Genomic DNA, 15,460 nt, shown 5'->3' with positions numbered 1-15,460 from the left:
TTGAATAAACCGAATCCAGAACCGAATATTTCGGTCCGATTTAAAATGGTTTATGTTACATAAATGGTTTGGTCCGATTTGGTTAAAATAAAAACCGAAAAAATCGATTTTACCAATTCCGATTTGAAACCGAACTGAAAACTGATATTTACACCCCTAATATTACACAAAGAAAATTGGGAGAGGTATGGTATGAATTATAAAACGATATACACATAAAGGATAAATGAAAATATTTTGTACAATATAAATAAATAATAAAATACATGGGTAAATATGTCAAATCACACCAACAGTCGACAGACCCCCCCAACTCCGTTATCTGTCCGTTCCTCATCTCTTCTTCTTTCAGACCGTCAATGTACGACGTTAATAAAATCCACGTTCACACTTCACACAGACAAAAGAAATATATAATTATTAATTAATACGTAGCGTATATACTAATAAAAAAATACGTAGATTTTTTTTTTTCCCTATTTTGGGTTTTGACGAAAAGAAATCCCCTGGATTGAATCGTCGAATCGAAACAGGCAGCCCCCAAAAAACAGAAAGAAAAAAAAGTAAATTCAAAGCTCCGACAATCCTTCTCTTCGCTCGAACTACTATTAATTTCATGATTATTATTTACTTTTTTTGTTTAATTTTTTTTCCTCTAAATTGTTATTCCTAATTTGTTAAATCCCCTTCCGATTCAGCAATCTCTTACCCTCGTTTTGCTGTAATCGCGTGTCATTACGCACGTGCTCGATTTGGACTTCTTCGTCGATCAATCATCACCGGCCGGCCTTGTGTTGTCGTCGTCGTCGATCGCGGGTGCTCAATCTGTTCGCCTTCTCCCTCTCACAGTTTCGCTAGGGTTTGTTTTCAGGTTTGATTTCGATTAGATTGTGGAGCGTGAGTTAGGGTTGCTTGCAATTGTTTGATTGATCAATTTTGCGGCTATTGTATGATTCCCCTCAAGAATTAGTTTACTTTTTTTTAGTTATTTTGGATTGAGGGTGCTTCATTCTGGTTAATTGACGCCGGTTTTGTTCAATTTGGTTATGGATGATGGTTAATTTTTGTCGCAAGTTGACTTAGTTGATTTGATGTTTGTTTGAATTTGAATGTGTGCAGGGGACCTAGAAGTGAAATGGTGGGGATTCCTTGTTGAGGTTGGTAGGAGAAGCATGAGTGGGGTAGTAGTTTAGAGTAAGGTAACATGAATGTGCAGGCCTATATGTCGGGGCAGATCTCCGGCCAGGTTACCAATCAGCCTGGCCTGCCCCAGCAGAATGTCAATGCTCAGATGCCGAATTTCGCTGCTGCTGGTGGTGGTAGGGGTGTTCCTGTTGGAGGTACACAAAATAATTTGTTCAATATGGGCCCAGAGATCATCCAAGCTCGTGAAGGCATGAGAGAGAGGATGTAAGGAATTTTCTTTTCCCGTCTTGCTTGTTGATGTTGGTTTTTGTTGATTGCACTGAAAGGGATTCCTGTTTGCTGCATGATTGTATTTATAAGTTCTTGGAGGTTTGAACTTTTACTTTAAAAAGAAAAAGTCGTAGAAAGTTTGAACTTGAACTATGTACACTATGATGATATAGTCTAAAGGGTAACGTCTTACCAATTTGTTGTTCTTCTTATTGTCTTTGCAATGGATTTTGACCTTGTTGTTTGTGTACGCAATATTTGTGGGCTTGTTTCTATTGCTTGCTGTAGCAACTTGCAAGTCATGCACACCAGACACTTGTAGCCATTCACTTTTTATGAAGGGATAGTAATTAACAGCCAGAATGCACATTATTCTAACAATGTATCAAGAAAATATTCTCTCCTTCTCCCAAAAGATTTATTGCACCTAGTTTGCTGAATTTTGTTGGTTAAGTTACTTACTTGTTAATTTCAAATGTATATGTATGTTTGTCAATGCTGTTAATGGATTCCAAGTTACTGTATTTAAACTGAGTAATACATGAAACTTTTACTGATGATGTCATATTTCTGTGGAGAAGCTAGATGTCAATTGAGTCATTTCTTTGATGGGAGTATGCTATAAGTTTAGTGGTGAAGTTGTTCGTTCATATGTGGATGGCCCCTGCAAATGGACGATACTATTTGTTTTAAGGTTAATTGGATTAATTGGTGATATGAATGAATTTTTCTCTGTTTAGATGTTTTTCCTAGTAGAACTCTGCATATGGTTGTCTTTGTTAATGCCATTATGATGCTTCTCCTTCTCCTTTTTTCTTTTTAATTATTTTTAAAAATATTTCCCCAATAAAATTTTTTGCTTTCCTACTTCCCATAGTAAAATTTGTATCTTACTGTTGTTTGTCTTTGATATTCAATGAAGATCAATTCTTATGTCGGAAATGTGTTTGCTATTTCCAATAAAAAAGGGTTGCTATCATGTATAAGTCTGCTGTTTATAGTTTGTGCAACTTCTTCTTTCAATAACTGGAGCTCTATCTTTTACTTGCTTGCAGCTTTGAGATGTTTGAACATCGTCAGCCACAGCCTTTTAGTGAAGCACAAAAGCAAAGGTTTATAGATGTTGCAAAACGCATAGAGGAGGGCTTATTTAAAACCGCTCTTACAAAGGTTCACTTTTTGTTTACCCGCTTCTTCATGGTTGTTATTTTCTTCTTTCGGTTTAATCCTTTGATTTTCTTAGCAATTTTTGTTTGGAACTAACTGGAAAGTTAATTGACTTATAATTCTTCCCTTTGCATCAATTCTTGAAGTTGTTTTTGATATCCCTTTGTAATCCTAGAACACTCTCCTTTATTCATGCCCTGTTCGTTAATGATAATATTCAACAATAAAATTTTTCCTTTTAGGAAGAGTATTTGAATCTTCAAACGTTGGAGAGTCGTATTGCTACTATGATCAAGCGGCCACATGCAAGTAGCCATAACCAGCGATATCCACAGCTTGTTAATTCCTCATCCTCCTCCATTGGCACTATGATACCAACCCCTGGAATGTCGCACGTGGGAAACTCGAATTTGATGGTTAGCTCTGCTGTAGATACTTCAATGATTTCTGCCAGTGTTAGCGATAGCATGCCACCTATGGCTGTCAATGCTGGAAGCATGTTGCCAACTGGTGGAATGCATGGTGGCTCGTTTAATAGATCTGATGGTAAATACTTGAGCAATAAATCTTTGATTTTTTGCTGTTCTTTGAATGTGACCCTGTTATTGTGACACATGCTAGACAATCTTCTTCTTTTTTCAGGATTTTTAGCAAATGGATATCAGCAATTGCCTGCCAATTTCTCCATCGGCTCTGGAGAAAACATGCCATCAGTGGGTATGCAAAGAATGGCAAGCCAAATGATTCCCACGCCTGGATTTAGTAGCAACAATAATCAGTCTTACGTGAATATGGAGTCTTCTAACAATGGTGGTGGCTTTTCGACTGTTGATTCTACAATGGTCACACATCCACAGCAGCAAAAGCAGTATGTTGGTAGTCAAAATAGCCGTATATTGCAGAACCTTGGTAGCCAAATGGGTAGTGGTATTAGGTCAGGCTTGCATCAAAAACCTTATGGGTTGTCGAATGGTGCTTTAAATGGTGGGCTGGGAATGATTGGGGGTAATACGCAACTTGTAAATGAATCTGGAACGTCTGAGGGATATCCGGCAGCTACGCCATATGCTACTTCACCTAAAACCTTGCAACACCAATTTGATCACCATCAGCGAGCAGTAATGCAGGGTACTTACTCCTCTCCAACCATTGCTTATTTATTTATTTCTTTATTTTTTTTGAATTTGAAGCTTTACATGGGCCTCTTCTCACAACAATCTTTTAATTTTTCAGGTGATGGATATGGATATGGAATGAGCAATGTTGATTCTTTTGGGTCTGGAAACTTCTATGGCGCTGTAACATCTGTTGGATCCATGATGAATAGTCAGAACTTGGGTTCAATGTCTATGTCCAAAACCAACTCGTCCATGATGAGTAATCAGTCAAATTTACATAGTGCACAACAGGCTCTACCTGTGAAACGTGAACCCATTGATCAATCTGAAAAGATGAGCTTTCAGTCTTCCAGTCTCTTACAATCTAATCAACATCACCAGTTTCAGCAGCAGGCTCATCACTTTCAACAACAACAGCAATTTGTCCAACAACAACAAAAGCAGCAAAATCAGCAGCTACAGCATTTGTTAAATAATGATACCTATGGTCAGTCAAAGCTGCCGTCGAATCTTGGCAGTCAGGTGAAGCATGAGCCTGGAGCAGAGCACCAGAATGGAGCTCTACAATCTCAATCCTCTGAGCATCTCCAACTCTCTGCCTTACAGAACCAATTCCAGCAAAATTCTGCTGAAGATCGCTTAAGGGGTCCTCAACAATTCTCTGTTGCATCTGGCCAGCATGATATCCACTCATCACTATTGCAAAACTCCCATCAAATGCAACAAACGTTGCACCCACATCAGTTGGTTTCAGATTCTCAAACTGAATTTAGCTCTCTTCCTGTTGTGTCACAATCAGACCCCCTACTGCAGGGTCAATGGCATACTCCATCACTTGACAGGAGTCATATACCAGGAAATATGTCACATGATCAGCATGTTCAAGAGGATTTCCATCAGAGGATATCTGGGAAAGACGAAGCTCAGTGTAATAACTTATCTTCGGAAGGTTCTGCTATTGGTCAAACTGGTTCTTCTGGGATCCCAGCAATGCCCCCAAATTCCAATGGAGCCACATTTAGACTTTCCAATGGAAACGATCATAGGAATCAGCAGAAGTGGCTTCTGTTCTTGCGCCATGCTCGTCGATGTGCAGCGCCTGAAGGAAAATGTATGGAAATTCATTGCAGTATTGTACAAAAATTGTCGAGACACATGGAAAGATGCAATTCACCTCAATGCCACTATCCTCGTTGCCAACATACCAAGACATTGGTTCATCATCATAAGCATTGCAGGGACCCTGTTTGCCCGGTTTGTGGTCCTGTCAAGAATTATATCCAGGCACAATTCAAGGCACGTGCTCTTTCGGGCACTGATTCTAACATCCCCAGTTCTAATGGATTTGCTAGATCATATGATCCTGGAGAAAATTCAGCTAGGCCAATTTCGCAAGCACCATCAGCTATTGAAAAGTCAGAAGATCATCAGACATCCTTAAAACGCATGAAGATAGAGCAGTCCTCCCAATCTCTCATATCGGAGAGTGAAAAACCTGTGGTATTACCTTCACCAATCAGTGAACCCCATCTATCACAGGATCATCAGTGCCAAGATTACCAGAATGGTGATGTACCTGTTAAACTTGAGTTAATGGAAGCGAAGATGGAAGTACCTGTGGGTTCTAGTCAAGGGAGTCCTCATATCAGTGAGATCAAGAAGGAAAATGCACATGATATTGGAAATACGAGGCTCGACTCTCAATCTAATGTTTGCGATGAGCCTGCTGGTGCAGCTAGTAAACGAGAGAGCATGAAAGTGGATAAAGAGATTGAACAACCTATGGTAGAAAATGCCACTCAGCCGGCTGAAAATGCTGCTGGAACGAAATCTGGGAAGTCCAAAGTAAAAGGTGTTTCATTGACTGAACTGTTCACTCCAGAGCAAGTTAGGGAGCATATTACAGGCCTTCGGCAGTGGGTTGGCCAGGTGAGTTTAATGTACATCTGTTTTTTTCCAGTGGTTATTAGATTTTGTAATTTGATGTAGATGGTTCAAGACTAATGCATGCAGTTAATGTTCTGTGAAACTACTTTGTTTTCATTTTTTGTGTTCCCATCATATGCCATATATGTCAGGGTGTGCATTTACCTTAACACAAATACACAATTCAAGGTTCTCTCTCTTTTAGTAGGATTCGTCATGGCTATTGCTTCAATTTGTTTCGTATTTTTGTTATGACTTCCACGATTCTTTGTCACTATTGCTTCGATGAGCATCTTTGCCTACTTATTCAGTTCTTATGCGAGTCTATAGAGTCCCTCTTTAGGTGTTTCCCCCTTATTTGTACGGAAAAAGATTGGCTGGAATTATTCCACCAATTTCACCAAATCTGCACCATTGAATGGTGGGGTGTGGTGTTGTCAAATCCAATGCAATCATGCATTGAATGGTGGAGATTTGGTGGAATTGGCTGGACTAATTCCAGTCCCCCCTATCCCTATTTGTACACTGTACTTTTAACCTTAACTGCTCTTTATTTTATGATTCATTCAATTCTGGAATTGCTTCTAGCTTTCATTGTTGCCGAGGGGGTGGCTTACTCATATGCTTCATTTTGCTTCTGTGTATATGTTAGCATCTTCTAATTAGTTCCCGGATTCTTTTATCCTGGCGAGTAAACCTTGGATACTAGTAATCATCTGAAAACCACTGTTGTCATGTTAAATATTTTTTTGTTCTTTTCTTTTTGGACAGAGTAAATCAAAGGCAGAAAAAAATCAAGCCATGGAGCATTCTATGAGCGAGAACTCTTGTCAATTGTGTGCTGTTGAGAAACTTACGTTTGAACCACCTCCTATCTATTGCACACCATGTGGTGCACGGATTAAACGAAACGCAATGTACTACACAATGGGAGTTGGTGATACACGGCATTATTTCTGTATCCCATGCTATAATGAGGCTCGTGGGGATGCTATTGTTGTTGATGGTACTGCCATTCCAAAGGCACGGCTTGAGAAGAAGAAAAATGATGAGGAGACAGAAGAATGGGTGGGTTTTTTTCATAGTCCTTTTCTATTTGACATTTCTTTTTCTTTTTTGAATGATTATTCTATAAACAATTGCTAATATATATATCTATATTTGTTTACTTTCAATGCTCCTGCAGTGGGTTCAATGTGATAAGTGTGAAGCTTGGCAGCACCAAATATGTACTTTGTTTAATGGCCGAAGGAATGATGGTGGCCAAGCTGAATATACTTGTCCTAATTGCTATATAGAAGAGGTTGAAAGAGGAGAGCGTAAGCCCTTACCACAGAGCGCTGTTCTTGGAGCAAAAGATTTACCAAGAACAATCCTTAGTGACCAAATAGAACAGAGGTTATTCAGAAGGCTGAAGCAAGAACGACAAGAGAGGGCGAAGCGTGAAGGAAAAAGTTTTGATGAGGTGGTTTGCCATCGCGTATTATATTCTGCGATTTTGGGTGATAATTGAATATGTGCTATTTATGATTATGATTATACTAATAGAAATTTATTATAGTAGGGAATCAGGGATGCTCTAATAGGTACCAGTAGAAGTCAGCATATCTCAAGGACATTTCTAGAGAGACTGAAGCGGACCATTGTCATTTAATAACTGAAATAAATTCAATTTCTGAAATCCCTGCTTTGATCTTGTGTTAGGTGTAGCCTAATTGTTCTTAATGTTTTGCCTAAAGTAAACTTACAGTTTAACTCAAGCTTTGGTATTATGGAATTTTAGTCCCTGCTATCTATATATTAATTACTTTAGCCATTCAATTGCTTTATTATATTACTTGAACTTTCTGTTCTTATAAACTACTTTCTTTGGATGGTGCATTTAACTATGGCAGCACGGCCAGTTTCTCTTATCTATAATTCTATATTAAATGCCAATAAAGCATGCTTGGGCATAATGGTGGAATTCTAATGTTGTGCGTTCTTGTAAAATTTAATGAGTGGTGCAAGTAATTTTGCCATTATCACACTGATTCTTACCTTACTTCCACTTTAATTGTTGCTTCCAGGTTATTGGAGCAGAAGCACTTGTGGTTCGGGTTGTTTCATCGGTTGACAAAAAACTTGAAGTAAAGCAGCGATTCCTTGAAATTTTTCGAGAAGAGAATTACCCAACAGAGTTCCCATATAAATCCAAGGTGTGCTGAAACTTCTTTGAAGCTTTTTGTTACATAAGTCATCTAGGAAGCATCGACTCGGATGCCGGTGCGGGGACTCGGGGATTCGCAAAATCTCAAAGAATCCGGGAATTGAGTGCGGGGGGACTCGGGAAATAAAAAATATATTTATATATTTTATATACATATTCTAGTTGTGTATATGTAATGTTGAACTTCTTGGATTCTACAGCATAAGTCAGCTAAGCCTTTACCCAACTGATCATTCTGGAATGATAACTGATGGCTTTTCTTTCAGGTAGTTTTGTTGTTTCAGAAAATTGAAGGTGTGGAAGTATGCCTGTTTGGCATGTATGTTCAAGAATTCGGATCCGAATGTGCTTTTCCAAATCAACGTCGTGTTTATCTTTCATACCTGGATTCTGTCAAGTACTTTAGACCTGAGATCAAAGCAGTCACTGGGGAGGCTCTCCGTACTTTTGTATATCATGAAATTCTGGTATGTTCTGATTCTAAGATATTATTTGCTTCGCGTGCACTTTTGCTTATACATGCAGTTTGAAGTACGAGAATGAGCTGTTGACCTCTAAGTCTATTTCTCTTTCCAGATTGGATACCTGGAGTACTGCAAGAAACGGGGATTTACTAGTTGCTATATATGGGCTTGCCCTCCTTTAAAGGGTGAAGATTATATATTATATTGCCATCCTGAAATTCAAAAGACACCAAAATCTGATAAACTTCGAGAATGGTAAACCGAAGAGCAGTGAATTGATCAATTTTAATTACTTTGTTCTTACAAATTAATTTCTGAATCTTCTCTTTGGGATGCACCACCATTTTATATTTCAGGTACCTGGCAATGTTAAGAAAAGCTGGAAAGGAAAATATTGTCGTTGATCTCACTAATTTGTATGACCATTTCTTCATATCTACTGGTGAATGTAAGGCGAAGGTAACAGCAGCTAGGTTACCATACTTTGATGGTGACTATTGGCCTGGTGCTGCAGAGGATTTAATTTATCAAATGCATCAAGAAGAAGATGGCCGAAAACAGAATAAGAAAGGGACCACCAAGAAAACTATAACAAAAAGGGCTCTAAAAGCATCAGGTCAGTCTGATCTTTCTGGAAATGCGTCAAAGGATCTGTTACTGATGCATAAGGTAAATTTTTGTCCATACGTCATGAATTACAGGTTTCCCCTTTGTATCTATTAATTTTAGTCACATTATTGTTTTATGAAGTAGAATCCTTCTTTGCAGATCTTTAAATCCTGTTATGTAATGATTTGCTGATTTGAGTTTATTATTGTTATTAGCTTTCTTTGCATTTGTATGACTTGAAGAATTTAATTTTCTTTCTTTTGAATTTCGCCTCTTACAAATGGTCTTCTTTTTCCCCTTTTGCTTAGCTTGGCGAGACTATTTCTCCCATGAAGGAAGATTTTATCATGGTTCATTTGCAACATTGCTGTAACCATTGTTGTCTTCTTATGGTATCTGGAACTCGTTGGGTTTGCAACCAGTGCAAAAACTTTCAGATGTGTGAGAAGTAAGAACTCTTCATTCTTTACCTGCATCTTTATAATTGCGCATACTGCAGATGTTTATTTGCGCTAGTGCTTGCTATTAGAACTCGATAGGCATAATTCTAAGCATACCTGGGTTATATCCAACCATTGACTGGAAGCTAAATATATATTTTTGGAATGAGACCGAATGCTAAATTTAGGATACCTAAATAGGCGAATATACCCTTTAAGTTTGTGTGAAATTGTTGGTGCGAGACACTTGCAAAAATCAGTAGTTTTCTTTGGTTTCTTGGTGTCGCTATCTCATTAGGAGTTTATGTTATCCTTGTCCTCTTTCCACTAAACTAGTTATTTTCTACTCGAATGACCTCTGATTGCATATGATTTGCTTGTGGCTCAGGTGTTATGACGCAGAACAAAGGCGTGAAGAAAGAGAGAGACATCCTGTTAATCAGAGGGAGAAACATGCATTCTATCCAGTAAGTTGGTAGTGCCTTTATTTAGTTTGGCTGCTACCCAGTCTATATGATCATTGCTGCATTAAAACCTTGTTTTTTTTTTTAATGTTTCTCACTGGACAATGTTCCATCTTTGAATGATGCAGGCGGAGATAACTGATGTACCTGCTGATACTAAGGATAAAGATGAGATTCTTGAAAGTGAATTCTTTGACACCAGGCAGGCATTTCTAAGTCTCTGTCAAGGAAACCACTATCAGTATGATACTTTACGGCGAGCTAAACATTCATCAATGATGGTCCTTTACCATCTTCACAATCCAACTGCTCCAGCTTTTGTGACGACATGCCATGTATGCCATCTTGACATTGAGACTGGCCAAGGTTGGCGCTGTGAAGTTTGCCCCGATTATGATGTATGCAATGCTTGTTACCAAAAGGATGGAGGAATCGATCATCCTCATAAGTTGACAAATCATCCATCCGTGGCTGAGCGTGATGCTCAAAATAAAGAAGCTAGGCAGATGCGTGTCGTACAGGTACTATATATCATGTGTATTTATGTTATTAGTCTATTCTAGCTTGTTTGTTGTCCAAGTTGCTGCATGTCATTAGCAGTTCTTTTAACATTTCAATTACCTGGATTTTATTTATTTATTTTTTTTACTGAAGTTGGGGGTTATACTCCTTTTTCTTTTATCGGGGACATACGAGTAAACATGATTGGATAGATGATTATTTCTCTTGTGACAACTGCCTTCTTTTATGAGGCCAAGTGCAATCCTTATGTCTGTGCCATATTGCTGTCTTGGTATTGTTCGTAGTGTTACAGGAATGGATAAAACAAATTAAAAATATCATACACATTTAGTTGTGATTGCTGTGTTTTTTGTACCTTCTATTTTTCATGTTTTCCCATGTGTGCTTGAATTTATAATTGTGTTCATCTCTTGCTGATTGGTGAATTCTGCTGTTTCAATTGAAGGTCATTATTATTATTTTTCTAAGTACTCGATGGTTCTCCTATTTCTCATGTGTTAATCAACGAAAAGTTGTCATTGAATATAAAAAGTTGTTACAACTTAATAAGGATATGAAGAGTTTTACTATATGGGTTATGCACAGAAGTGGTATTGGAGGAAAGATTTTTTGGACATTTGTGTTTTAAACTCCTCTGCATCATTTGTACTGACATTTATGGTTATGTGAAAATTGCAGCTTAGGAAAATGCTTGATCTTCTGGTGCACGCATCTCAGTGTCGTTCTCCACATTGCCAATATCCAAATTGTCGTAAGGTGAAGGGGCTCTTCCGGCATGGGATGCAATGCAGGATACGTGCATCTGGAGGATGTGTTCTTTGTAAGAAGATGTGGTATCTATTGCAACTTCATGCAAGGGCATGCAAAGAATCTGAATGCCATGTGCCACGTTGCAGGTAATATACACCGCCTTCAAACTCATCTTTGAGGGGGTTCACTTGTTTCTCTATCTATCTTTTTTGTTGTCAATGTGTTATGATGAGTAATTATAAGTTGTTTTCTTAAATGTTTGTGAATTTATACAGAGATCTAAAAGAACATTTAAGGAGGCTGCAGCAGCAGTCTGATTCTCGGCGAAGGGCTGCTGTGATGGAGATGATGAGACAAAGAGCTGCCGAGGTTGCCAACGCTGGTTAAGACTGATTGTAAATATAAGGAGATTAGAGATTAGTTTTGTGCTGCTCCACTGGGACACTGCCAGGAAAGAGGCAGTGATAGGAGTTGTGGACCAGAAAGGGTGGCAGATGATAGTACAGCAGATTGGTTTCAAAACACTCTAGTCGCGGAACGATTCTTTCATTCATCTCTATCCCTATACTGAAAGTTCAAACGAGTTTATTGACCGGACTGCTCTCACTTCATCAACAGCAGCTACTTGGGTGGGGAATTTTGAGTACTGGTTTGTTAGTCTATCGCCTGATTTGGCGATTCTTCGATTTCATATCGTCGTGTATTCTGTTAAACGCCACCTGTTGTGGCTAGTGTACTATATTCGGGTCTAATTTGTCGAAAAATATCTCCACATTAGGATTGTGGGAAGGAGGTTAGCTTCAATTCCCCCTTTTTCCTCCCCCCACTTGCTTGAAATGTTGACCCCCTACCTTTTTGTAGATTGTATTGGCATGAAAATATGAAATAATTTGTATTTTAAAAACTGCTGTACTTTCTATCTGTTTCTTTTTCCTTCTGCACATATGAGCAGAGCAGCAAAAAGACAGAAAAAGAAAAAGTTGGGACTTACTGATATTGTCTGGAAAATTTTATGATTTTCCTGTCAAATGTCAAAAGATAAATATCTTGACGAGAGTTTTTATGAACGCCAGTGTTGTGCCCTCTCATTTTGTTTTGGCTGTTGCATTAATTCATTGTTGCGCACATGAAATCCTTTGCCATGTATTCTGCATATATCATTCATGTTGGTCTACAATGGAAAATTTCATGTTTCAATTTTTTGTTGAGCAACTTGTCAGAACTAATATTTCAGATTGGATTTGATATAATTCAATCGAGTAATATATAAATAAAACCCTTGCATTTCTCACAGTACACAAGTTTTTTGGCCTAAGAACAAACGATGATGATGGTTCATAAGAACAAATCTGTCTGCGTCTGCGGTCTAAAGCAGACAAAATCCTCAATGTGTGTCGGCTTGGATTTCGTACACAACTGGGAGTTGACATCTTCCCTGCCTGTATTAACTATTACGAAGAAAAGGTTGCTGCACCTAGTTTACAACCGGAAGCTATGTTTTCATTCTTCAATATAATTTTCAATTCTATCGTTAGAAGACCAAAACTCCAATCTCCACAACAGATTTTGTTCCTTGGGCATAAGTATCATAAAGTGTGACACCTCGAGGAAGAACAAAGTCGTACGAACCCCTGACGTATCCTCAAGAATCCAATAACCCAAAACTAAGAATAACTTACAAACCCATTTGATTGAGGTAAGATGAACAATAATTTACAAACCCATTTGATTGAAGCATCCCATTTACTTTACATGGGGACCTAGAGCAGAGGGTAACAGAACCATGCCAGAAAAAAAAAACAGAGAGTAAAATCATCACTTAACCGGTGAAAGGATGGTGTAGACCAAAAGAAATGTGACCAGGACAATTGCTCCTGCAAGTGTAAATCTTGGACTTGTCCATAACATTAGATTTGACCTCTCTGTTTTCTTGATGGGATCAATCTCCTCTGAGAGAGGGTAGTTTGATCGCTTAGGGTTCCAGCTCACATACTTGTTTGGAGAAAACTGTGAGAAGAGGTTGTTTTTCCCTCGCTTCTTGAAGCTTGTCCAGGCCTTGTCCCAGTCCGTTGAGAACTTACCACCTGATTCCCACAACAACCACCAATCATAATTCATACACAATAATCAAATTTTCTCTACGTTCTTATGCAGGAAATGATAAGAAAAAACAAGATCTTTGCGTTTGAGCCCTGATCCGATTTTAAATGGACAAGATTTTTATGTTTGGATCCGATTAAGAAAAAACACACTAGTAAATAACTTGGATCGATGGCCTACCCTCCTCCCTGTTGCCGTTTCGTTTGGGGTCCTGAGGCTGAGAGTTGCTGTTTCTGGAACAGAAAGCTCGGCTGCGAGATGATATGCCACCCACTCGAATCTGAATATCCATTTTCAGATGCCAACAAGATTCCTACATCAACAAGAGAGAGAGGAGAGATAGAGAGAGAGAGGATGAAATGAGAGAATCATGTGGTTGGTTAATCGTCTTGCTGCATTTCATAGGGTTATCTTCGCTTATGGGCTAGGGATAGTAATACGTGTCCCTTGTTCTTCCACGTCCGACTTCTTATCATTTGTTTTATACTTTTATATAAAGACTATTCTCATTACTTGATTAGGGGTGTTCGAGATCGGTTTGGGTCGATTTTTTTGACATGAATATAACTGATCAAACGGTCAATTTCGTTGGTTTTCGCTTTTTTATAGGTTCAATTCAGTTTTTAGTGAAGAAATGTGTAATTTTCTATTATAAAAAACCAACCAATCGATTCGGTTTCGGTTTGAGCGATTTTTTTGAACAGCCCTAGTTCTCATTGTTACATTGAAAATAAATTATCAAGAAAGTGGCTAGGAATTAGGGGTGACAAAACTCTATTGATTCGGATGATCGAATTTTTTTTGTGATTCTGATTAAATTAGATTTGGACATTAGTGATATGTTTGAAATTTGGATTCAAACACAAAAATCTTATTTAGTTTGAAACCGGGTCAAGGACTTAAGGTCCAATCATAAAAATCTTGTCCAGTTTAAAATCAAGATAGGGTCCAAATGCAAAAATCTTGTCCGATTTAAACTCGAACTTGAATTTCGGACATATAACTTATGTATCTTATTATTCAAACCATATAGAGATTGATTGATTAATATTATGATTATACGAGGCAAGCTATTTTGGAACTCCAGATTATTTGATGTTATTGACTTAATTTAATTTTTTTCTTCCTCACTAAAATGTTGGGTCATATGTTTTGTTTTGTTTCCAAATCCCTACTAAGAATTTTGGCGGCAACATTCGTCTTATGGTAGCTTTGATCAAGGTTGTGAAGAAAATGTCCCAAGATTTCATTGTATGTTTTACCTATCTTGTTACGAGAGCTTTCATGATAATTGACCACAATGTAAAGTTTGATGCTTTAAGGCCTCTGCCTAATTCTAAGAAAGATGGTGCGTTTGGTAGACAATTTTGATAGTAGCATATATTCTAGATAATAAATGATGGTAATAAATGGTAGCAAATATGATTCATAAAATGTTGATAGATGTTTGGTTGTATTTTTGCTTGTAGCATATTGATGTTAAAATTGTTGTGGCAAATTAGTGTAAGGGTATTATGCATTAAAGTTGTAACAAATCCAAATAAATAATATAATAAATAACAAATAATTTATAATATTAATAAAAACATTGAAATTAATTTTAAGAATTTATTTTTTTTGAAAATTTCGTTCACTTTATTATTCAATTCAAAATAAAAGATTTCATAATTCATTGTTATTGAATTTTCATAATTCATTATTAGTTTTTATTTTAAATAAAAATAAAAATCTCATTATCTTTTCCTCTGTTGCTTAGCATCCAATTTCTCCTCTATTGTACACGTCCTCTTTGACTATTTCCTCTGCATCGGAATTGTGCGCTCCGATGGATGATGATGAATTCCTCAACTCACTCAACTCCTAGTTCAACTTTGGCGACCAAACCAACACCAACCCTCTCCTTTTTCGTCTCTGGATTGTTCTATATTGAGACCCATGGCTAGAGTGTTCACTTCTCGAGGTCGTTGGTGTAGCTTTGTGTCGTCGCCGGAGAATGGTAAGAAGAAGTTGAGGGTATTTAGGGCAGAACACTGAAAAGCTGAGGGAATTTAGGATAGAACATATCAAATGTTAGAAAATTGTCCTGAAATTGTCGATTTAGCAACAATTTGAAAATGACAATTGTATTGTTGTCAAATTATCTTGAAATTGGAGCCAAAATATTGTTGTTTGGTTGACCAGTACAATATATTGTCTCAATAGCATATATTGTCCACAAATATTATTGTTCACCAAACGGGTTGAGAGTCATATTTGTTTGATCGGTAAGTTATTG

The 15,460-nt window shown here is 37.7% G+C and overlaps 2 protein-coding genes across 2 annotated transcripts; one reads left to right on the top strand and one right to left on the bottom strand.

Moving 5' to 3' along the window:
* Window positions 1-466: 466 nt before the first annotated feature.
* Window positions 467-12,152, top strand: LOC120008106 (histone acetyltransferase HAC1-like). The gene is made up of 18 exons (XM_038858623.1): window positions 467-563; window positions 699-871; window positions 1,120-1,410; window positions 2,472-2,586; window positions 2,826-3,129; window positions 3,226-3,711; window positions 3,817-5,630; window positions 6,399-6,695; window positions 6,814-7,092; window positions 7,697-7,825; window positions 8,103-8,303; window positions 8,413-8,555; window positions 8,657-8,969; window positions 9,218-9,357; window positions 9,738-9,816; window positions 9,942-10,334; window positions 11,014-11,231; window positions 11,361-12,152. Exons 3-18 carry the CDS (start codon window positions 1,205-1,207, stop codon window positions 11,470-11,472), a joined length of 5,229 nt encoding a protein of 1,742 aa, XP_038714551.1. The 5' UTR covers window positions 467-563; window positions 699-871; window positions 1,120-1,204; the 3' UTR covers window positions 11,473-12,152.
* A 486-nt stretch (window positions 12,153-12,638) lies between these two features.
* On the bottom strand, window positions 12,639-13,640 carry LOC120008107. Its single transcript, XM_038858625.1, has 2 exons — window positions 13,366-13,640; window positions 12,639-13,169 (listed from the first exon to the last, which is right to left on the bottom strand). Exons 1-2 carry the CDS (start codon window positions 13,475-13,477, stop codon window positions 12,901-12,903), a joined length of 381 nt encoding a protein of 126 aa, XP_038714553.1. The 5' UTR covers window positions 13,478-13,640; the 3' UTR covers window positions 12,639-12,900.
* Window positions 13,641-15,460: the final 1,820 nt, after the last annotated feature.

Source organism: Tripterygium wilfordii, chromosome 10, assembly GCF_013401445.1.
Source record: "Tripterygium wilfordii isolate XIE 37 chromosome 10, ASM1340144v1, whole genome shotgun sequence".
Lineage (NCBI taxonomy): Eukaryota > Viridiplantae > Streptophyta > Magnoliopsida > Celastrales > Celastraceae > Tripterygium > Tripterygium wilfordii.
The sequence above is the reverse complement of the archived record's forward strand: the minus strand, read 5'-3'. Positions and strand labels throughout refer to the sequence as shown.

Coding starts and splice junctions, on each gene's coding strand:
- LOC120008106 (XM_038858623.1), top strand. CDS start 1,205: ATGAATGTGCAGGCCTATATGTCGGGGCAGATCTCCGGCCAGGTTACC. Junction 3,712..3,816: donor TCAGCGAGCAGTAATGCAGG/GTACTTACTCCT, acceptor TTAATTTTTCAG/GTGATGGATATGGATATGGA. Junction 7,093..7,696: donor AAGGAAAAAGTTTTGATGAG/GTGGTTTGCCAT, acceptor TGTTGCTTCCAG/GTTATTGGAGCAGAAGCACT.
- LOC120008107 (XM_038858625.1), bottom strand. CDS start 13,477: ATGGATATTCAGATTCGAGTGGGTGGCATATCATCTCGCAGCCGAGCT. Junction 13,170..13,365: donor AAACGGCAACAGGGAGGAGG/GTAGGCCATCGA, acceptor TGTGGGAATCAG/GTGGTAAGTTCTCAACGGAC.